We start from the raw sequence: 23,837 nt of genomic DNA on the forward strand, positions 1-23,837 counted from the left end.
TTCAGCTCATTTCAGAAAGAATATTCTAATAACGAGGCCTATCTGTCCATAGTCCAAGTTACTTCATGAGGGAATAAACTCCTTGAATCAGGATATATTCCAAAAAAGATTGTTTTGTCACCTGTTAGGGATACTAGAAAATATATTTTAAAGTTAGGTTGGAAGGCGGTTTTACAGATAGCAGACAGGTTTATCTTGTGTAACTAATCTTACTTCTTTCTATCTAAAGAACCCCAATTCTTTTTGAAATTTCCAGAATTCTTATCTAAGTTTTTTTTTTTTTTTACCCCACATCTCGCAGCTTGTGGGATCTTAATTCCCTGACCAGGGATTGAACCCGGACTCTCGGCTGTGAGAATGCGAAGTCCTAACCACTGGACTGCCAGAGAATTCCTTCTAAGCATTTTGTTAAGGTATTAGTTTTAAGACCACTGAAAAAGATTCCCATTTCTCTTTAATTTATATATATATGGCTCCTAGTCTTCAAATCTAATTTTCAACATGGAATCTTGTGATAGATGTGAAAATATGGTCATTAAAAGAACGCAATTGGCTTTTTGTTTCATGTAGCAATACTGTCTCAGGGATGAATCCATATCCAAATAAATGATGTCTCTCCATCAAAGCCGTTGTCCAGGAAATTGGTGATTACAAAATGCAAAGTTTGAAATCACACATGAAAGTCACTTAAATGGCCTTAAGTAAACCTAGTTTTTAGCCAAATATTTGTGCCAATTGGGATGTTTTTGTCTGCAAGTAATGGAATACATCACTAAAGTACCTTAGATTTATTCCCCATAACAAGAAGCCTGGAAGGTAGGGTGTTGAAGGCTGTAGCTGCTCCAAGAATTATGTCCTCACCCAAATAATCACAGCAAAGGAAGGAAGGGGGAGAGCCTTCCTTCTGCATCTCTTGTATTCTTTCTTTTCTTCTTTTCTTAAATCAGAGAGGAAAATCTTTCCCAGATGTTTCCCAAAGGACATCCTCTTCTGTCTCATTGGTCAAACTGGGTCACATAACCATTTCCATTAAGAGTGGAAAAGCCAATTGCTGCCACATTAACTGACCTCATGGACAAGAAGGGGTTAAATCTGTCCTCATTAAAAACAGATTCCTCAACCTAACATTTACAATGGACTTTGCAAAGCTCTTTCACTTAACTTTTTCTTCTAATTCTCATTAACACATCCAGTGATGTAGAAAGTTGGTGGTGGTGATGGTGGTGGTGGTGGGCAGTAGGGAAAGAACTGGGAACTGGTAGAACTGGAACTGGAAGAACTGGAAACAACTGGGTGTCGACTATTGTGGATAACCTTATCTACAGATGAAGGGACTGAAGCTCTGCATAGGAATCCTGTTTAAGATAACCTGGGTAGAAAGCAGTGATGCTCCAATATGGACCATGTCTAATGGTGATGATGAGGGTGCTTATTATATGCCAGGCATTGTGCTATGTTACTTTACAGTGATTACTTCATTTAATTCTCAACCCTATGAAGGAGGTAGTGCCTCTAGTTGATAGATAAGGAAATTGTGGCTCAAGGTCACACATCTAATAAGCGCAGGTCTGTGATTAGAACTTCAGTGCTGCTGCCAGGGATGGGTACTTCTTTAAACTGTACTGCTTTCCCATTTGAATTCCCATATTCTTTCCAGGACTATTGCCTCTGAGCTAAGCTTTTTGTGACTTAAGCTTCCTCATCTGTGAAATGACATAATTCTACCTACTTTATAGGGTTCCCATGAGGAGTGAACGTGAATCCACGAAAAGTAATTAACAAGGAGACAAATATAGTAGTCTGGCATTAATATTGTGGAACTTGGGCTTCCCTGGTGGCACAGTGGTTGAGAGTCCGCCTGACGATGCAGGGAACACGGGTTCGTGCCCCTGTCCGGGAAGATCCCTACATGCCGCAGAGCGGCTGGGCCCGTGAACCTTGGCCGCTGAGCCTGCGCGTCCGGAGCCTGTGCTCCGCAACGGGAGAGGACACAACAGTGAGAGGCCCGAGTACCGCAAAAAAAAAAAAAAGAAAAAAAAATATATATTTATATTTATTTATATAGTGGAATTTATCTCATTATATTTAAATTTCCAATTATGTCTTTTACCTACGCTACTAGACTGAGATCATCCATCCAGGACAGCAGTTCCCAAACTTTTGAGGCTCAAGGCCCCCTCTACACTCTTAAGAATTATTGTGTACCCCAAATAGTTTTTGTTTATGTAAGTTGTAGCTTTCATTACTGCATCGAAATGAATACTGAGAAATGTTTGCTCCCTTAGCTGTCAGAGTGATATACACATCATGCATCCTCTGGAAAACCTCTACTTATACTTGTGAGACCATGAACGTGAGAAAGGAAAAAAATTAAATGAATTATTAGGAAAATAGTTTTGACTTTATTGGAACCCTCAGGGTTCCCTGGATCATACTTTGAGAACTGCTGCTCTAGCTTAAGTGCTTCGTGAATGATCAGATTCCGCTGTTTGGACGAGGAAACCCAAGGTCTGAGAGGAGGAAACAAAGCAGCACCAGAGCTACGTTCCACGCCTCGCACCGCCCGGCAGCCTCGCTGTGCAGCAGCTACGTCCTTAGCAACCGCCCCCTCCTCCACCAAGTCGCCGCTCTTCCCGGGGCGCGAACCCCGGCGCCCACACTGCTGCAGAGGCCCCTCCCTAGCTCGTTCCGCCTGGCAACCTGCGTCTCCGGCGCCCTGAGGAAGGCCCTGCCCCGCTGCCTCTCATGTGTCCTGGCTTCCATGGCAACCGCGGCGCGCGGCCACGGCGTCACCCCACCCTCCCTCCTCGTCGGGCTAAACCATTCGCTTCAGGAACCTTCACAGGGGGAGATGGAAACAAGGGAATTTAATAGAACGTCTGCGCGCTACTCTGACCCCGTTTTTCTACCTAGCTTAAGTTATACACATCTTTTTTTCTCTTGCCAAATGTCCCTGCGAGTGTGGCGCAGTGTCTCCCCTGCTCGGTTCGAACGCCTCCTTTTCCCAAGCCTGCGGATGGGTCGGCCCGCCAGGAAGGCTAGCGGTCTGCGCGGGTTGGCACAGATGCGGGGGAGCGCGCCCGACGTCGCGCTCAGGGGGCGGGGCCAACGCGCAAGGGGTAGGGGAGGCGGGCAAGATGGCTTCTGGCGAGTGATCCTGCCCGGATACCTCCGGCGACCGCTGAGACACCGGGACGGGGGGTGCTGCCCCCACTGCTGCCCTTCTTCCTCTCCCCCGCCCCCAGAGACCCCCCTCCTTCCCTTCCTCCTTCTACCTCGGTGGGGAGGGAGGGGAGGTGGGCCTGGTTCCTGGGACACCATGTCGGACTCAGAGGAGGAGAGCCAGGACCGGCAACTGAAAATCGTCGTGCTGGGGGACGGCACCTCCGGGAAGGTCAGTCCTCGAGCGGGCCCGCCGTGCCAGGCCTGCAGGAACCCCGGCCGGCTCTGGCGTCCTCCAGCCTCCTCCCCGCCCCCCCGGCGTCACCTTATGTCCCCGAGCCCCGGGGCGTCTGGGCTTGGGCCCGCGAGGTCGTGGCCTGGGGTTCGACACTAATAGGCGCTTGGTGAAGTCCGTCGAGAGCTGTCCAGCTCCTCTTAAATTAAAAAAAAAAAAAAAAAAAGTCATTGCCTAACCCCTGCTTGGATCTCGAACTCCTACTTCTTTAAGACACGAGCCAGTATCGTCTCCCTGGGAAGCTTTCCAGCTTCTCGCCTCTGAGGACTGGCAAGGATCTGCCAAGGCACCTTACCTCTTTTTACTTTAGTCCAGGTCACACTTTGCTCCTTTCCCCCCGTTTACCGTTTCTGATGGCTCCACTGTACTGGGATCTCCCAAGAACTTGACGCTGGAATCAGATTCCTTGGGTGAGAGAATTGGGGCTCCATCACTTACTCGTCGGATCATTGGAGGGCAAATTGCTATCCTGTTTGTACTTCATCTGTAAGATGGGTATATTGATAGGGGTCTCCTCGAAGGGTGAAGTGTGCAAATCCACATTAAATATGAAAATCTACATAAAGCTTTCATAACATGGTGTGCACTCAGTAAATGTTAGTTGCACTTTTAGAGCATCATATTTGTTCATCTCTGTTCCCAGCACAGCACCTGTCAACACAAACATTCATTCAACAAATATCTTTTGAACTCCTATTCTGGACTGGTTGCTGAGGGCAGAGCTGCTAACATGACAGAGGGGATCATTGCCTTAAAGTCTGTCTTTCAGTGACAGTTGGTTGAATGAATGAGAGTGAGTGCGTGAGAATATCTGGCAGCCAGTCCCCTTACCTCGTAGGCACAGGTCTTTAACCCAGGGTTGTGGAGCTCCTGAGATGGAATAAACATTGCCCGGTGCTTGCTCTTTGGAGATGGTCCATAAGATCTTAAAGGGTTCTTGATCCACGCCCCAAATAAGGTGAAAAGCCTCTGCCCGGCCAACCTTCACACCTGTCGCTCCTATCAATGGCGCCAACACTGTTTCTGGGAATATTGTTAGAGTTTGTCTCCTTTCTTCTTCCATCCGCTTTCTCAACTAGAGGCTTCAGAAACGCTGGTTATTATTGTTACCAGTTTCCCGTTTTCGGCTTCACGTTTTCATGTTCCTGGTGTAGTTTGGACCCTGGTTCCTATGGTGACGACTGCTCGATACATCTTCCCTGGCAGTTGGCACTGCACAGCTGCTCCTGTCTTTCGTTCTGAGATTTGAGTTCCTAGGGCCCTAGGGAAAGGTGTCATTCATATGCAGGATTTGGAGGATTCTTGTTAATTTCTTTCTTGCCATCCCTGATATTTTGTTATTGATTTTTATTATTGAGGAAAAACAACTTAATATGCTCTGATTACTTTTAAACATTTTGAGGAAGGGATCACTTTTCTTTATAAAGTATTAATTATATGACTTTTTGTACACTTGTAACAACTTTTTGAATGGATGAGTTGTTTTAAATGAATCAGCATTGTTTCTAACACCCTTATTCAGTAAAAATTTTAAGTTCTATTTTTATAGTTTTCTCATTCGTATTTTCTTTTGAATGTCTTCTAATTTTTCATTTCCTAAATCTTTTTATGGTGAACTCATAACTGAATTTATTTCCTGTTTAAAACTATAATGACTGTCTATAACACTAATACATGTATAAAAAGACACAAAAATTTTCCATTATCTTACATTCTATCATAATTCTTTAAATTTTTGTTAATTTTTTTCCCCAATATTCATCCATTATCATACATGTATTTCTCTGTTGAAATTTGTTCATAATTTCTATCTAGGTTTTTCATCTAGCCTGTCATACATTTTCCTCTTGTTACTAATTTAGTGTGAATAATTATGATTTTTCATCTCTGTCAAAAATTTTATCTAGTGTACAACAAAGCGTACTTTTTTCCTTCTATATTATTGAATTAGGATTATCATTCTGCTTCAAAGGATAACAGTGATACTGTTTATGGCATTCTGATTTAGTCTTTGTCATCTTGACTAATCTATTTTAAAATTGTAAAGATTGTTTTCTGCCAGAAATTTCTGGATACCAGCATCAGAAATCTAACCTTTTTTCATTATTCATATATCAACTTTTGTTTTTTTCCATACCCTGTTCAGTTTTCAGATTATTGCCGTATTATTGGCAACATTCCCATTCTGTTTCTTTTACTGTTCTTTTCTATTATGAATTCAGCCTCTCTTTCATTCTTACTTGTATCCTGATTTAACTCCTGGCCATTTTTTCTAGTATCAGTTTTTCTTGCTAGTTCTAACTCAGGGCATTTTTATACACCCTTACAAAAGCAGTAGAATATTGAGATGACCACTAACAGTTTATTCAAGAGAAATTTAGCTCCTTTTGCTATTAACACGTGTTTCTGTTTCTTTCCTGTTTTGAGTCATACTTTGGATTTTATTATATACTTCTTAAGATTTTTTTTTTGAGGCAAAATATTCTTTTATGGTGTCTTTTCAGTATTAGTAAATGTAGTATGGTTAAAAATTGTTAGCAAAAGTTCGCCGAACAAAAAAACTATAAAGAATCAGAGAAAAAGAGTTACAGATATGAAAGATGGTTGTTCTCTTCATAATTGTTTAAAAAGGATATTTATACAATGACTTCTGAGAAATTATTGAATGAGAAAGATAGCATAATATCTAGATAATTGAAGAGGATGTGCCTCCTTCCCACTGATTCAGTTGATTCTCTGATTAATTTTTACAGTGAGATGTCTGGAGATGGTATAAGAACCCATTTTAATATTCTTTGTTTGCAATGACCTATACTTTTGACAGATTGTACTCTATTCCAATTGAAAATTCTAGCTTTATGTTTGCCTCAAAAGTGTGAGACTTTCAAAATCTAAAAGTCCGATTTTTAGGAAAAGAAACACTAAGCTGAAGTTACATGTGCCTTGAGTTTGTCTTAGATTTATAAAGGTGTTTCAGCCATCCATATATTAAACATTTTGAAATATCTGTAATAGTATAAGTAGTGTTAATTATTTTTCTCTAGAACTCTGAGCCTCTTCACAGATGATTTTGTGCTCTAAGTTAAATAAGCTCAATGGCATAAACAAGGTTAAATGAAAAAAGGATTTAAAAAAGAATGCTTACTTTTTTTTTCCCTAATCTCTTAGTTTTTATATTATCAAGGAAGCCAAATGAATTTTCATTTTGTTGTAGTGAGTTTATTTCTCAGAGTCTAGCAGAACATCTTTCTTATGGTGCTCAATAAATATTTGACCAAATATTTTAGTGATTTCTTACAAATGCTGAGTATTTAAATATTAAAAGAATTGGCGTTAGTGTGTGCAAATTGCCATTTATATGAAAAATATGGTTCTTATGTCAAAGGGATTTTAGGTCTTTTTGTTTAAAGGAATTGAAGTTTGGCCAAGTTTTCTTTTGCACTACTGTACTTATGTTGTAATTAATTATAGTAAGCGATCTTGGAAATTTTATCTTAGTTTTCATTATTTAGGAATTGACATCTAATTTTAACTTTCAAAATAAGAAAGAGCTATTTTTCCTTAACTTTAGGAATCTGTCTTGAAGAGCATAAAAGCTTCATGAAACTCCCTTTCTCTTCTTTTTGGGGAAGTCTACAAATAAATAAATAATACATTTAAAATGTTTAAGAAGCTTTTGAGTTATTGAGTTATTTCAGTTGTTACTCGATTATTCTTTTGCTTTGGTAAGAAATGGTATCCTAAAGAAACTCTAGAGTTTTGAATGTAACTTAGAGTTGTTATTTAAAAAATGTATATATATATATTTGTTCTGGTTATAATATTCTTGTGACTTTTAAGCTTTATGGTTCTTGGATGGAATATATTTATTTTTGTCTGCTTAATATTAAAAATATCAACTTCTTAATTTAAAAGATAAATATTATCAGTCATTCTATAGAATAATTTTCATTTAACAAATTTTAAAAATAAATTTATTTATTTATATTTAATTTTTGGCTGTGTTGGGTCTTTGTTGTGGTGCGGTGGCTTCTCTTGTTGCAGAGCACGGACTGTAGGCGCGTGGGCTCACTAGTTGTGGCACGCGGGCTCTAGAGAGCAGGCGCAGTAGTTGTGGTGCACGGGCTTAGTTGCTCCATGGCATGTGGGATCTTCCCGGACCAGGGCTCGAACCCGTGTCCCCTGCACTGGCAGGCGGATTCCCAACCGCTGCGCCACCAGGGAAGTACAACATTTTTAATATAGAGAAAAATTAGACATGTTTCTTGTGGGGGGAGAAAAGAAAGGAAATTCTATAAACGGGCTTTCCTCTCCTTAATCAGTTCTACTTCTTATTGGCTGAGGGCACAAACTACTCAGATGTTTAACCTCAGAAATGAAACATCTCTGAAAGTTGTATTGAACTGATATATAGGGACATATAAGATTCAGATCTTTAATCATGTTGGTTTAGTTTTCTCTGTTGATAATTCTCAAATTCGAATTTCCAGCAAGGTGTAGGGAGCTTGACAATCAGGGGATTGAAAGAGATTTAGCTGATTAGTCTGTTGTTGCCACTGATAGCTGGTTGGCAAGTGAAATTTACCTGGTGGAATGTTAAGTCCCTCTTCCCCTTGTAACTGATTAGAACTGCTTAAAGTTGCTTGATGGATTAATGGGAGTATAAATATTAAGATTACTTAATAAGATTTAGTAGTGATTTTATGTTTACATTTCTAAAACAAAGACATTAATTTTGATATTCTGTGCATCAATTTTTTAGACCTCCTTAGCTACGTGTTTTGCTCAAGAAACTTTTGGGAAACAGTACAAACAAACTATAGGACTGGATTTCTTTTTGAGAAGAATAATGTTACCAGGTAAGAGACTAAAATGTATTAACATAGAAAATTGTCCATATCTGACAATAAGGGACATAAGCAGAAATGTGTAAAATAAATTTTGGGGCTGTTTGTATGTGAAAATATATATAATCAGTAAATCTATCTTAGGGAGGTTAACTTTCATCAGCATCTACCATGAAGACATACTGTCCATGTGTGTAAGGAAAAAGTTTATATCCTCTCCACTCTCCCAGTGTTTCTGACCACTGCACATTTCTTGTGGATAAACAATAGTTGCTTATAAAATTCTAAAGTTAAAAACAAAATCAAATGCCATGTAATTATCAACAGGTATTGTATGAACTAAATGTGAGAAGACTGGAAAAGATTATTTTTTTAAATATTATTTTGATTAACCTCTGCTTCAGTTTTTTGTTTGAGAGAAAGTTGGAACAGAAGTATAATGTAGCTATGGAACTTCTGTGCTCTAATATGTGAATGCTGTTTTATGCAAGGCAGCATGAAATTGCTGGCATTTAATAGACCACTAAAATTTAGGGTCCCTAGGCACTCATAAAAATACAGTTTGAGCATTCAAGATGTTTCAGTTCACCATGCAAAGAAACTATTTAGATGCCAGTTGCAGCACATTTTGTGGGAAATACAGGGAAATAATAACAAAAAAAGAGTGGTTTCTGTTTTAAGTTAGTTTCTGAACAATTGGGGCTTTAAAATGCTCTGTCTATTCACTTGTGCTTAAATTATATGTTTAAAGTATTTTATTAAAAGCAGTTTATCTTGATTGACTTCATAAACTAGTCCATCTTTCTCCTCTCTGAGGAAACACATTTGAATAAAAACAGTTGCAAGTGTAGTGTCAGATTCATATACTGGAACGTGAGTGATATAGTGGGAAACGGTTTAATAAATTATGATATTTTTGAAAATGTTAACCTCTCAAATGCTCCATCTATCAGACAACTCTATGAATGTTTTAGAACAGCTAATGAAAACTCTTGGTAATTGAAGGTATTCTGCATATCTCACTAGTAATATACTCTCTTATATTTTGTGATGGTTGGTATTCGGCTACCAATGAAAAATAAATTAGAAGATATAGCTTGAGAAAAGAATTCCAGTTTGCCATTACTAAGTTATTATTCATAAAGAGGTTTAATGAGAAACGTGTATTTTGTTTCATTTGTATTTTCTTTTAATGTATTCAAAACTGAAAATCTCATTTTTATTATTCTCACTCTTATGGATAGGTTAATACTGCTTTCAGAATATTTACAACAGTCACTAGTAGAATACATGTACAAATCCCATAATATACATACTGAAAACTTATTTTGCAACAGTTTTTTCAGAGATGCCAGTTGTACACAGAGAGCCTCAAAGTGTATTTAATTACTGACTGTTTTGTTTTCGATGATAATTAGCAAAAGCACTAACTTTCTATGTTATGAATATTGTTTAATTTTTCTGATTTTTCAGTTCAAAGACTTAAAGGAGCAAGCATCTACGCAAACATTAAAAACATTTTAAGACTGGTTTTGGACATTTTATATATGTAATATATATGATAATTTCTGATTTTTTGCACAATACTACTGATTTTTAAATTTTGATGACTTTGTAAAAAATATTTGGTATTTTTGAAATCCAAATTTATAATATATTTTAGAGTTAGAAAGTACTTAGGTTAAAAATAACATTAGGAAATATATACTCTTAATGAATATATATTTTAATTTTCCTGATTAAGGTTTTATTTTGATGGACAGAGTTCCAGAAAAATATCTTTTTTTACAAAACGGCAGTTGGTTTTATTCTATTTAATTGACTCAAAATTGTGGTAGAAATTTCAGTAAGAAAAAAATTTTTAATGTAACTTGATTTTATATTAATAGGTACATTAAGAAATGAGGTTAATAAATAAAAAGGTTTATATTATACCCTTTATATACTTTAACTTTAATTCATTGTGTCCAAGGATTAATATTTGTATCATTTGCTAAAACATTACAGGCAGCATTAATTGAATTTATGGTACAGCAGCATAGGAGGCAAATCTAATATTTGTTAGTATTCTAGTAAGTCTTCTGTCCATTCAGATTGTTAGAGGTGTAATACCTCCTGTTCATCTATTGACATTCTCTTCATGCAAGTTTTCAAGGTCATTACTCTGCAAATACTCATCCATGTTAGTATATTTCATGATCTGGTATGCTGTATAGTCTGGATGCAACCACTGTGCAGATTTTACTGCTTAAAATAGTGTATCTGTTAGTCAGAGATTCTGCTGATAGAGCTTCTTAAGAGCCTTAGTCAAAATACTTTCAGGAAGCTTGTGGGTACAGTCAGTAAACAGTGTTCTACTGTGAAAAGGATTTCTAAGTCTTTAGTACAAGAAGTGGGCAGACTTGTGTTTTTAGTTCCATCTTGACTATGCAGCACTTTAAGTAAGGTTAACCAAGGCACCAAGTGTACTTTTACAAGGTCACTGTTGAATCCTCTTGGTGGCTTTGATTCATACCAAAAGCAACTTACCTGTATTTTGTCACCTCATTTATTTATTTTTTTCCCTTGTTAAATGTCATTGCTTACAGAAGAGCAGGAATTTTCTAGTATTTTGCATTTGGGATTAGATTGCTGACAGTTTCCTCCTTAACATTCTTTATTAGTTACAAATTTATATTAGATGGATTCTTGGTTTTTAAAAATTTTTCAATGTTGATTATTTGAAAATTCTTATATAGCTTTATAGGCATGTCATTTTGAAAATATACTGGAAGCCTTCATATGTTTTTGCTTGCAAAAACTAAAAGGAATATTAATTTGAATTCTATATTATTTTGTTTCCCAAATAGGAAACTCCCATTTATTTTTATTTTTATGTGTTAATAAGCCTAAAATTCACATGTGGAAGTTAAAAATACTTTTCTAGATACATGAAATAACTATGAAGTCAATATCATTTGTTGTAGCTATAACGATAGCAAAAGTTTATTTTTTGGCTAGCATTGTGTATTAGTGGGTTATTAGTAGTGCATAGCTATTTTTATCTGAGGCACTAGAATATGTGTATTAAAGAAAAACAAGCCAAGAACAACAAACAGTGTTTATTTGGAAAAGTATGGATTTAAAAAATATCCTCAGCACACAAATATAAACCTCTCAGGTGGGAGATAGTTATAAACGATTTAGAGTCAGTCTTGAAATGATGTAGTCAGAATTTGAAAACATGTAATGAAGATCATGTTTCTAAAGTTACAGATAGGATAGGATCTAAATATCATAAGTAAATATCAGAAATTAAAGGAAAAAAGCTTCATATTTCTTGATATGAAGTTAAGTGATAGGATTTATTGACCTTGAAGAAAATGGGATTAAATGCCCTTTATTAAGTGTTGCCTAAAATCTTACTTAAAAAAGTTAATATTGTTGAGTACTGTTTTTTTTAGTAAACAAATAACAAGAATTTTGAGAGTAAAATGAACAGAGTACTGCCTGTTTATCTAGGGGCTTCTGAAACTATTTGATATACTTATAGTGTCGACTAGCCCCTTCTCACCTGCTTAATTTGAGACAGCATTGTAGGAGAATGAATTTTGAGTATCGAAAAATTTAGATTTTTAAGATATTGGGTTTACATAAGTTGTTGCGTAAGTATTAGTCTGTGACGTTTTGATTTTTTTATTCATAGACCTTTAAGAACATTTCGGTCATTACTCTGTGAGCGTTGAAAGTGTGTATATTTGGGAATGATGACGGGTAATGAACTTTAGTAGCTCTCATTAATGCTAATGGAAGTTGCTCATGTAAATCCTCTGCAGGTTGGCAGATGGAACAGACCTACATCCAAATAATGGAAAGATTGTAATACAGACCCAACAAGACTTAGCGTTAAGGGTAAAACTTGGCTGCTTAATCCAGTGTCGTACTTTCTTTTCAGTTGCAACGTTGAATGGTGTGACTAACATTCTCCAGTTCTAGTGTTTTGCATTGGCATAAAAATTCATATCTATATAATCCTTTTCTGGTTTGTATTTGAAGTGAGACTAGTTTCTTAGTGTCTAAGTTTTTGAGTTTTCCTGATTTGCAAATCATTCAGAAAGATACATTTTTGGTGTGGGAGCTCATTTTGAAGGTACTAGTTGAGATTTGTCTGCCTTTGGGAGAAAGCTGCATAATTTTATTAGGAGAAATAGTTTGAAATGTTAAACTGTAAAGCATATCGAACTTGATCTTTAAATTTTGTAATTGCATTGATAATAGAGAATAACATAATTTTTTTAACAAGTAAATATTTTGCAAAATGGACAAAAGAATTTTAAAGATTGCCCTTTAGTATTTTAGAATGCTTTTATATGTTTGTATGGGGAAGAGATTTGTTAGACTATTTTATGAGGGCTTTGAAGCACATATTATAATTTGTTTCAGTGGAACGCTTTGAACAGGTATAAATGCATCATAATATTTAGTGATATACTGGGTATGTAACCTACATCAGTTCTGAAGAGGGCTGTCAAAATGTTCATATTTTATAGGTTAAATTTCAAAACATATAATTTTAAAATTATGTTCACTATTGTATATAGTAGCTGACATTCAAATTTAAAAATTCATTGAAGTTGAAACTGTGGGACCATTTTTGTAGTCTATTAGTAATCTGTGAGTTTTAGAACCTATGGAGTTTAGAACTTACAGGAAAACTCATTATGTGTAATAAGGTACATTAGTATATAAAGTTCACTTTTAATTTTTTTTTTTTTTTTTTGCGGTACGCGGGCCTCTCACTGCTGCGGCCCCTCCCACTGCGGAGCACAGGCTCCGGACGCGCAGGCCCAGCGGCCATGGCTTACGGGCCCAGCCGCTCCGCGGCACGTGGGATCTTCCCGGACCGGGGCACGAACCCGTGTCCCCTGCATCGGCAGGTGGACTCTCAACCACTGCGCCACCAGGGAAGCCCACTTTTAATTTTTAAATTATATATCTTATTCCACATATAAGTGCTTTATTTTATGCTCTGTTTAAGAAAAGAAATTCTTTAAGGTTTAAGAAGTTTGTGAATTAAAGCTTTTATTTTCTTCTGTTTTGAAGGTGATTATAAATGTGGTTTCATGGAAATGGGGTAAAGTGTAAATCTAAATTTCCCACTGTTATCTCTTTTGACAGCATTATTTCACAATTCCAAATATGTGACCATGTGAACATGCAGAATAAAAGACAAATTAGGTTCAGAGTTTATCACTGTGACTTAATGTTCTGTGAAACTGTATTCAATTGTTATATTGTTCCTTAACTTTTTTTGTATTCTTAGTTTTATATTCATTTTTTTGTACTCTAGGAAACTTGAATGTTACTCTTCAAGTTTGGGACATAGGAGGGCAGACAATAGGAGGCAAGATGTTGGATAAATATATCTATGGAGCACAGGTATGAAACAAATTGTATGATTATTCCAGTACTGAAGATACTCTCCTTACAAACACACAAGCAGGTACACACACACATACATGCTCTTTCTACCTTGATTTTTATCTGATATGTAAGGAGACTGATTTTACATTTGTGCTAATCCTTTGATTTCATCCTCCCCCAAAATCATGCTTGGAATGATTTGGGTCAGGGAACTGGATGACTCTAATAGCTTTCATATGCTACTTATATTACTAATACTATTATTGTCAGCAGTTGAATACATGCAGTGATAAATGATATTTTGATATTTAGTAACTGATTTGGTTCTATGGACTACCTACAGAATACATAAATTGAATGATAAATATTAGAGAGGAAAATTTAATTTCATTTTAAGTTGTAAGGACAAAAAGCATACATATATGCCTATATATTTTTGTGCCATGAATTAGTCTATTAAATATTTATAGTTCTTCAGATTTAACAGATATATCAATATATTGTATCAGAAAGCTAAATATGACTAATTATATATGTGAAGCACATACAGCATTTTAACATGATACTCATGTGTGGTGTCTTTTCAGAAGAAAATCTATGTAGAGTAAGAAAACCACTTGAATGATTATATAACAAAAATTCTTTGGTATATTAGCTTATATAGACATAATTTATAAGTTTTAAAATTAAATTATACAAATAGAAAATATACATAGTAGTAATATACTTAACAAATTAATTACTGACATGCTGTTTATTTTTGCTTTTCTACTTTGAGTTAGTGTGTATCTTTCATATGATCATGAGGCATTGGGGGGATAATATTCATAATCCTCACTTAGTTTTTTATTGGAGTTCGATATTTTAAGTTGAGAATCATAACATGGTTATGTGGAGCTGGGTTGCTCATAAGAAATGAATCTAGAAGATGAAGACAGAATATTAAGCACTCTGCTGTATGAAGTTTGATACTTAACAAATACCATTGCCTTAATTTTGGATGGAAAATAGATTCTGAATTATAAAATATTCAGAGAAGGATGAGGCTCATATGGTTCTTAATCATGTATAAAGGCCCTAGGGTTTTGTTTTTTGCGTTATTGATATATAGATTGGGCTCTGAGAACCTTCTTTGCCTCTTCTTCTACATTGTTCTTTGTCTCCTGGAAAATATTTCTGCTCACTTAACATTTTCAGTTGTGACCATATGACTTAATATTTTATGACTGTTCATTTTTCTCTTAAAAAATATTTCTCAGGTTTTTGTGTCTGGCTTTTTCATTGTTGTTTGTTTCTGTTTTAAACTGATTATGTTTAAAGTAGATATTAAGCTAAAGAAAAGTTGCTGGACAGAGATTTGTGGGAAGCCACAGTCCTTGTTTCATTCACCTAGTTGGTAAAATGGGATTTGAAAATAACAATCTCTTTCCTCTTTGCTCCATTAAAATCTATCTTCATAGACACATATTGGATTTAAAAAAAATGAAAACTAGATTAGTCAAGCTTCTAATGATATTTGACTCTGAATGTCAAATAGATTAGCTTTTTATGGTTTATAGATATATCTAAAGTTAGTGGAGAATGGGAAGTTTTTATGCATTTCAGAGTAAATAATAATAAAACATTCAATTAATACATTTTTTTCACTTAAAAATTAGGGGAATGTAATGTTTATGGGTTAGACTCTTAATTTTACCTTACTTTAAATCATTAAAAAATTTATTGTTTGATTTATAGAAAATTTAAATTTATTAATATAAAATTATTATATAAAAATTAGTGTTGATATGACAGTCACATAATATAAAATTAACAATTTTTACAGTATATAACCAGTGGTATATAGTACATTCATAATGTTGTGTGACCATCCTGTCAAATCATTTCTTTACAGTGTATGTTTTATGCTATTACATAGCTGCTTAAAGTCAGCAGACATTAATGGGCAAATTTGTAGAAATTTAAAAAAATTCCATCATTTTTGAGGATACTTGAGTTTAGTGAAATGTCTGTTCTTTTCTAATGTACTTCACATCTTGGGAGAAAGGGAATGTCACATGAGATTTCTGTTTCGAAGGTACATGTTGATTTTTTTCTCTTTTGACAGTGTCTTACATTGTTTATACTTTACAATCTCTGTAAATCATATACCCTGTTTTATTAAAAAACAATGTAATAAAGTATTTCTAGGAATTTCATGAACATTTTCATGAAATTGTCCCAGGAAAGTAGGAATTTTGAGATGATAAAATGAGTTGTCATAAATTTTCTCTGCTTTCCAGAGATTCTAAATTAAATGCTATGTAAAATGCAGTTAAGTACATTTGCCACTAGTTTCTTTTGTTAAAATACATGTAAATTTTTTACCCAGGCCAGAGAAGCTCAGACTACAGTTCACTACCATAAATTGGGAGAAACGTTACTTTTAAAAAAACAGTGCTTTCATAAACATTTTAATAGCTTTTAATAATTTTATATAATTACATAACTATTCTTCAAAGTGGATCTATAATGTTTCTAGAGTTGTTGTAGATGCTGTACATTGCCCATCTCATGAATACTTTGGATTTTTGTGCACATGCTACATGACAGAAATCTTTGAGAAGTGTTTTGACAAGCTGTTTTGAGGACATCAGTATAATGTCTTATTTAGGATTTTGTTTTAGGTTCTCTAACTTATGTAATGTGTATGGAAAGAATTATCTTACACATATCTGGGCTATTAAGCTATGTGAATTCATTTTTCTAAAGCATTTCTTATCCAGGAAGAAGCTTATTTGTAGGCTGGAATTAACTTAGCTTCAAATAAAACTGACTATTTTACCCTCTTCACTTTTTCCCCACCAGTTGCATTAAATTTTAGTGATAGTATATTGAATAGTGTTGGTTGAAACAATATTGAATAGACACCGAAGAAAGAATTAGTGAGGTATTTTGTCAGAAACTAGTTCTAAGAATTGAAGTATGTCCCAGTTAAATTCCCAGAGTTTAAATTAACTTAAAATTTTCTAGGAGTCTTCAGAAAGATGTTATAGGCTATTTTTCATAGTGGTTACAAGCAAACACACAGTACATAGTGTTTAGTGCCCTGTAACCTGTGGCTAACAGAGGCTAATAACAAGCCTCAGAGAAGGACTGGATGTTTCATTTTTGTAGCTCTTTCCGTCCTGGAATCTAAGTGGTTTGCAAACACTGCCCTACTGAGTATAAACTCAATGAAGTGTACTCATTTGTGAGGTAGAACATAACTACTATTGTGTACCAGTGCCCCACACAGATGAGCCACCCTGTTAACCACCAACAAAAGCCTGTGGTGCCAGTATGACAACTGGGGAGAGAGCATATCTCAAAGTTGGACTCCCTGAGACTCTCTGCTGTCTTTTACCATGAATTTTTTCATTGGATATTTGTCAGCTTATAACTTATTATATTTACAGACCTCTCTTGCATTAGTGTTCCTTCTTACAGGTTGTACTTATACAGCAAAGTACAGTATATGTTGTTACAACTATTGTATAATCTATATGATTTAATTCATTTGTATATATAATTAAAAACTAAAGTAGATTATTTGTTGTACAAATCAAGGAGAAAAAAATACCTGTATTTTGGAAATGGGTAACTTTCACTAAATTGTATGTACTGTATCTGTTAAATTTTAGAACTAAATTTTGAAATACCTTATAATACTGTTAAGTGTTGCCACAGTGTTTGTTCCTTCAAGACTGCTGTCAGTTATTCCTTTGAAAATGGTATCCATTTGGTTTACTGACTCATCATGCTTACTAGATACGGTGATAAGTGAAATAGATGAAAACAAAGTACTATATAATATTATGTAATATTTACTAAAAGTCTTAAGGTTTATAAAGAGAAGCGGTGGTAATATCTTTTGGCAGTTGTCGGGGCGAGGTGGGGAAAGCGAAGTTAAGGCATAGAAGATGGAGGAAATTTTTGTGAAGAATTCAAAGATGTAGAAGGATTTATTAAACTTGAAGTCTCATTTCCAAAAGTCATGGCAGAAAGGTTTAGAAAGAGGAGCAGGTGGAGGGTAAATTAGGAAGAGGAAGCACAGGACAGTATGGGGATGAAGACATAGCAGAAGGATAAATGGTGGATAGGTGATAAAAGAGGGTATCAGGGACATGAGATATGGTGGTGGGTTTGGATGGCCACAAGATTGCCAAGAAACAGTTATTTCCAGCAGTTCCCCGTAGATTCTTCTTAGACTTGAGTTGTTGCCAAGATGTGTTGCATTTCCGAGGGAGTTGTACTTTCTGATAGTTTTTTGAAAGGAATCAGAAGAGAACTGGATTGATTGATGGGGTGAGAGACTCAGGGGTTTGAGGGTACTTATATTATAGGCTCCCAAAGAGATGAGTACTTAGAGGTCTGGCTTTGGTGTGCTGAAGCTGGTGGGTAGAGGCCCTGGGAGTCCATGGCAGCTTGTATGAGTTTTGGTAGTTTGTGTGTTTCAAAGAAGTGGTTCATTTCATCTTTGTTTTCAAATTTTGGGCTATGGAGTTGTTCATATTATTCCTTCATTATTTTTTTAATGTCTGTGGGAATCAGTAGTCATGACCCCTCATTAATTTGTGCCTTCTCTTTCTTTATCTTTATGTCTCTCTGACTCTGTCTCTGTCTCTCTTTTTGGTTAATCTGGCTAGAGGTTACCAACTTTTGGTTTTTATTAATTTTCTCTGTTGTTTTCCTCTTTCCAGTTTCATTGATCTCTGCTCTAATTTTTATTATTACTATTTTTTTCTGCTTGCAGGAAGTTTAAATTGCTCTTCTTCAGTTTTCTAAAGTGGAAGCTTAGATTTTTGATGTTTCTTCTCTTCTGATATATTCATTCAGTGCTCTACATTTTCCTCGAAGTACTGTTTTTGCTGTATCTTCAAGTTTTGATAGGTTGTATTTTATTTAAGATATTTTAAACTTCTCTTGAGGCTTCTTTTTCGACCCAGGTGTTATTAGAAGTATGTTGTTTAATTTCAAAATATTTTGAGTTTTTCCAGCTTTTTCTATTATTGATTTCTGATAATTCCATTGTAATCTAAGAACATGCTTGGTATGATTTCTATTCTTATAAATTTGTCAAGGTGTGTTTTATGGTCCAGAATGTAGTCTATCTGGTGAATGTTTCATATGAGCTTGAGAAGAGGGTACATTTTAATGTTGTTGGATGGACTGTTTTATAAATGTCAATTAGATGAAGCTGATTGTTACTGCTGTTCAGGTCAACTTACTGATTTTCTGCTTGCTTGATACATCAATTAATGAAAAAGGGGTGTTGAAATCTCCAACTATATTAGTGGATCTGTGGATTTTGAATTCCTTCAAGTTCTATCAGTTTTGGGCTCCATATTTTGATACTCTGTTATTAAGTGTATATACACAAAGGATTGTTATGTTTTCTTGGAAAATTAACCCCTTTACCATTATGCCAATCTTTATACCTCATGATTTCCCTTATTCTGAAGTCTGCTTTGTCTGAAATTAATATAGCTACTCCAGCTTTCTTTTCACTTCTTTTAGCATGGTATTTCTTTATCCCTTAACTTTTAACCTGTGTCTTTATATTTAAAGCGTGTTTCCTGTAGGCAACATATAGTTGAGTCTTGGTTTTTCATCCACTCTGACAATATTTTTTAATTGGTATATTTGGACCATTCACATTTAAAGTGATTATTGATATAGTTGGATTCATATCTTTCATGTTTGTTTTCTGATCCTTGTGCTTGCTTCCCTCCCCCTCCCCTTTTCTCTTTCTTTTCTGGTTTTTTGAGCATTTTATCTCTTAGTCTGTCAATTATACTAAAACTTTGTTTTTTAAGCAATTGCCCTAGAGTTTGCAATATACATCTTATAGTAATCTAAGTCCACCTTCATATGATACTACATTGCTTCCTGTGTAGTTCAGAAAATATTTCATAAAAGAATATTCTCAGTTCATCCCTCCTGTCCCTGATGGCATCACTGTCATTCATTTCTCTTTTCCATATGCTATAATCACTCAATACCTTGTTACTGTTATTAAATATTTATATTTTAGATTAATTAAGAATAAGAAAAATTAATGATTTTCTTTTACCTTTTCTTGTTCCGTCTCTGATACGCTTCCTTTCTTTATGTAGAACTGAGTTTCTGACCTGTATCATTTCCTTCTTCTTGAAGAACCTCTTTTAACGTTTCTTCCAGAGAAGGTCTTCTGGCTATGAATTCCCTCAGTTTTTGTTTATCTGAGAAAGTCTTTATTCCTCCTTACTTAGAAAAGGATTTTTTACGTCTAGAATTTTAGATTGGTCCTTTTCTTCAACACCTTAAAAATTTCACTCCATTCTTTTCTTACTTGCTTAGTTTCCCATGAGAAATTCTCTATAATTCTTATCCTTGTTGGTCTATAGATAGGGTATTCCCTCCCTCCCCTTGGCTTCCACCCCCTACCTTTTCTCAAGATTTTCTCTTTGTGTTTTGTTTTATGGAGTTTAAGTATATGATGTCTAGGTGTAGATGTTTTGGTATTTATCCTACTTGATATTCTCTGAGATTCCTGGATCTGTGGATGGTGTCTAATTAATTTTGGCAATTTCTTGGCCATTATTACTTCAGATATTTCTTAAGTTCCATTTTCTCTTCTCCTTCTGGTATTCCAGTTCCATGTGTCATATACATTCAGAATTGTCCCATAGTTCTTTTGTATTCTATTTTATTCATTCTTTTTTCTCTTTACATTTCAGTTTTGAAAGTTTCTAAATCTTATCCTAAAGCTGGCTGTTTCTTTCCTAGGTTGTATCCAGTCTCCTGATGAGCTCATCAATGGCCTTATTTCTGTTATAGTATTTTTGATATCTAGCATTTCCTTTTTATTATTCATTAATGTTTCCATCTCTTTGTGTATATTACCCACCGTTCTTTCATGTTGTCTACCTTTTCCATTAGAATCTTTAAAATGTTAATTACATTTATTTTAAATTCCTGTTCTGATCACTTCAAAATCTGATTTGAATCTGATTCTAATGTTTGCTTTTTCTCTTCAAACTTCCTTTTAGTGTGCCTTTTAATTTTGTGTTGAAAACTAGACATGATGTATCGAGTAATAAGAACTCAAATAAATAGGCTTTTAGTGTGAGGTTTTATGTTAATTTGGTCAGAAGTTGGTCTGTGTTTAATGTTTGCTGAATCTTTAGATGGCAGAGCCATCAAATTCCTCTAATATCCTTGTGTTTTTCCTCCCCTGTCTTTTTGGGCATCTCAAAGAACTCTTCCTTAGTTGGAGTTTGTGTCTTGCAGCTCTTTCAAATGTAATCTACTATTATACTGGAGCCCTATTGGTGTGTTAAAGTATGGAAGAGGGGAAACATTCTATACTCTTATGATTAAGTCACAGCCTTGTGTGACTTAAGCATCTGTGTCTCTGGGCTGTGACCTTCTTAGGTATTTCTTAGCTTTTCTCATTTAGGTGAGACGGGATGACTAGAAGGGGCTGGAGTTGGAAAATGCCATTCTCTCATGTGGTAGAAGACTCTGAGATTTTTTCCTGGAGAGGATGCCATTTTACAGATAATGCTCTAGGCATATTTTACAATGATTACTTTCTCTCTTCTCATGCCAGAGCCATGAGGGGATTTTTCTTGTCTCTTCACCATGAGGATCTTGTGGGGTTCCTAGAGGTAAAACACATGAAAGTCTGGGGGTATCCCAAAGACTGTGTCCCTCAGGAGTTTCTCATCTTCAAGCTAGCCCACACTCAGCCTCCAACAATTCATCAAAATGACCATTTAAATGTTTCTACTATTTACTGGCTCTAGTGGCTTTTGTTCCAGATAAGCAGATTTTGGCTGTGACTCTCTGGATTCACCCATCACTCCGGATTTCAGGGTGGCAGTTTGCCCTGCAAACTCAACTCTCTGTTGTGTCCAAGAAAAGTCATGGATTTTCAGTTTGTCCAGCTATTTTCTTATTGTAAGAACAGATGTGATGACTTCCAAGCTCTTTACATGTCTGAGCTGAAACTGAAAGTCATAGAACTTCTTTTGTATGTTAATGTCTTTGGTTTTCTCATTTCTCCTTCTCAGTTTTTAACCAGATGAGTGTAGGTCAAAACTGGTACAAAATTGTCATATTAGGAGCAAAGAATAAAAATCATAATTTTTGCATTAAATGGTATTGAGAAATGGATATATGAACTGATAGATGTTTGGGTTGGTAGATAGCTAGATTAATGAAAAGGTGTTTATCCTTCTATCTTTCTTATGATTCCTGGACAATTCATAGGTATTGCTGACTGAAGAATATTGGGATATATCAGTTTAGATGAGAAATTGGCAAACTTCCTTGAAAAACCAGATAGAAAATATTTTAGGTTTTGCAGGTCAGACTGTCTCTGCTGCAGCTGCTCAACTCTGCCATTATAGTGCAAAAGCAGCCATTGATAATACTTAAGTGAGTGTGAGTATGTTTAAATAAAAGTTTATTTACAAATATAGGCTATGAGCTGGATTTGACCTGGGGGCCATAGTTTACCAACTCCTGGTCTAGATCAGTGATAGTTAATTTTTATTCTATAGCTCTGGTCTAGTACTGATTATCAAGAGATGCTGGCCATGTTTTATTTGCATATTCTATTATGTTCAGATATTGAACCATGTTGTGATGAATATTTTAATATATTAGTTAGAAGGGTTCTAAAAATTTTAAGGTTTAAGAGGCACCATAGGTCAAGGCTCAGTTTATGAGAGTGAAAACAATCTCACGTTTGCCCTGAAAATGTGATTCATATTTATTCAGAATAATAATAAAAAAGTTCCCAGTAAGTGTGTAGTTTGTTGGTTTTAAATTGTCTATTTTTATTACTTTACATAATCAGTTAGGCATGACAGGTATTATGAAAGTGAATGACAGAAGCATTGCCCAAGATCAGTAGATGGTAGAGCCAGGACTACAATCCAAAGGCAATCTGACTTCTAGGGCAGAGCTCTTTCAACATAATATATTGTATCACTCATGTCAACTGGAGGTGGAGTCAATAGATTGAATATTAGCTTTGTTCACAGGCTAATTCTGGGACATTATTCTTAATAAGAAAAGTAGGATTATGTTCATTATTTCAAATAATTCTGTGCTGGGCATTATTTCAAAGCATTTGGGAAGGCAGAAATAGATTTATAAATTACTAAAATAAATCAGACAAACAATTTTGCATAAAAATTATGGAATAATTAAGTTGAAAGGGATATAGAGTGTTTAATTCAATGATCTAACTTTAGAGGCAAATAACTTGAGACCCAGAGAAGCTAAGTGACTTGGGGGCCAGTGTAGTTTAATAAAAGAGCATGCAGTATATGTGAATTAAACCATCATGCTGTATGCCTTAAACTTGTACAGTGATGCATGTCAACTATTTCTTAATAAAACTGGAAGAAAAGAGCATAGTACTGGAAGTTCATAATAGTAGTAAGCTAGAGCCACATTGGGAGAGTCAGTTGTTAAATTTTCAGGAATTTTTGTGAGCCGGTTATTGAATATATTCATGATTAAAAATATATATAAAAACTCATAAATTATATTAAAAACAAAGATTTATATGATCAAAATGCATCACTTACTGATTATTTTACTATATATTTCTGTTGTTTACGCTCTTGAGGTTATTTATATCTAGTGTATCTGTATGGTGGAAGTGCTGTGTAGTGGTGTCCTACCCAACTCTGTTCAGTGAAGTGACATTGATAACTTTAAAATGACCACGGGAGTATTTACACTATAGAAATTGGCAGATGCTACAAGTAACACTCTCTCATCCCTTCCCCACTGCTGCCATACCTCAAGCTGGTTAATTAATATTTACTAGCATATCATTGGCCATGACTTCTGTGTTATATACTTGTCTGTTTATGTGCCTGGCTTTGCTGCAAGACTGTGAGTTCCTTGAGGTTGTTCCTCATATCCCTGGTACCCAGCACAATGCTTGGCATATAGTTGGCAGACAAATTTTTGTAGACTGAATGGGTGGACTTTATATTCATTCAGTCCTCGATTCAAATCCTGGCTCCATGTGACTTTGTGTTTATTAGTAAAATGAGGATAATAATACCAGTCTTGCATGATTTTTGTGAGGATTAATGAAA

The 23,837-nt window shown here is 35.3% G+C and overlaps 1 protein-coding gene across 5 annotated transcripts in view; it reads left to right on the forward strand.

Moving 5' to 3' along the window:
• Window positions 1-3,108: 3,108 nt before the first annotated feature.
• RAB28 (RAB28, member RAS oncogene family) overlaps window positions 3,109-23,837 on the forward strand; it is a 93,773-nt gene continuing 73,044 nt past the window's right edge. For all 5 annotated transcript variants that reach the window (XR_009540389.1, XR_009540390.1, XM_060148510.1 and 2 more), the window contains exons 1-3: window positions 3,109-3,394; window positions 8,220-8,316; window positions 13,634-13,722. Coding sequence is in view for 3 of the 5 variants with exons in the window: in XM_060148510.1 (XP_060004493.1) it covers window positions 3,320-3,394; window positions 8,220-8,316; window positions 13,634-13,722 (261 nt within the window). In the remaining 2 variants the exon portion in view is untranslated. The remainder of the gene's footprint in view (window positions 3,395-8,219; window positions 8,317-13,633; window positions 13,723-23,837) is intronic.

This window comes from Lagenorhynchus albirostris, chromosome 4, assembly GCF_949774975.1.
Source record: "Lagenorhynchus albirostris chromosome 4, mLagAlb1.1, whole genome shotgun sequence".
NCBI lineage: Eukaryota > Metazoa > Chordata > Mammalia > Artiodactyla > Delphinidae > Lagenorhynchus > Lagenorhynchus albirostris.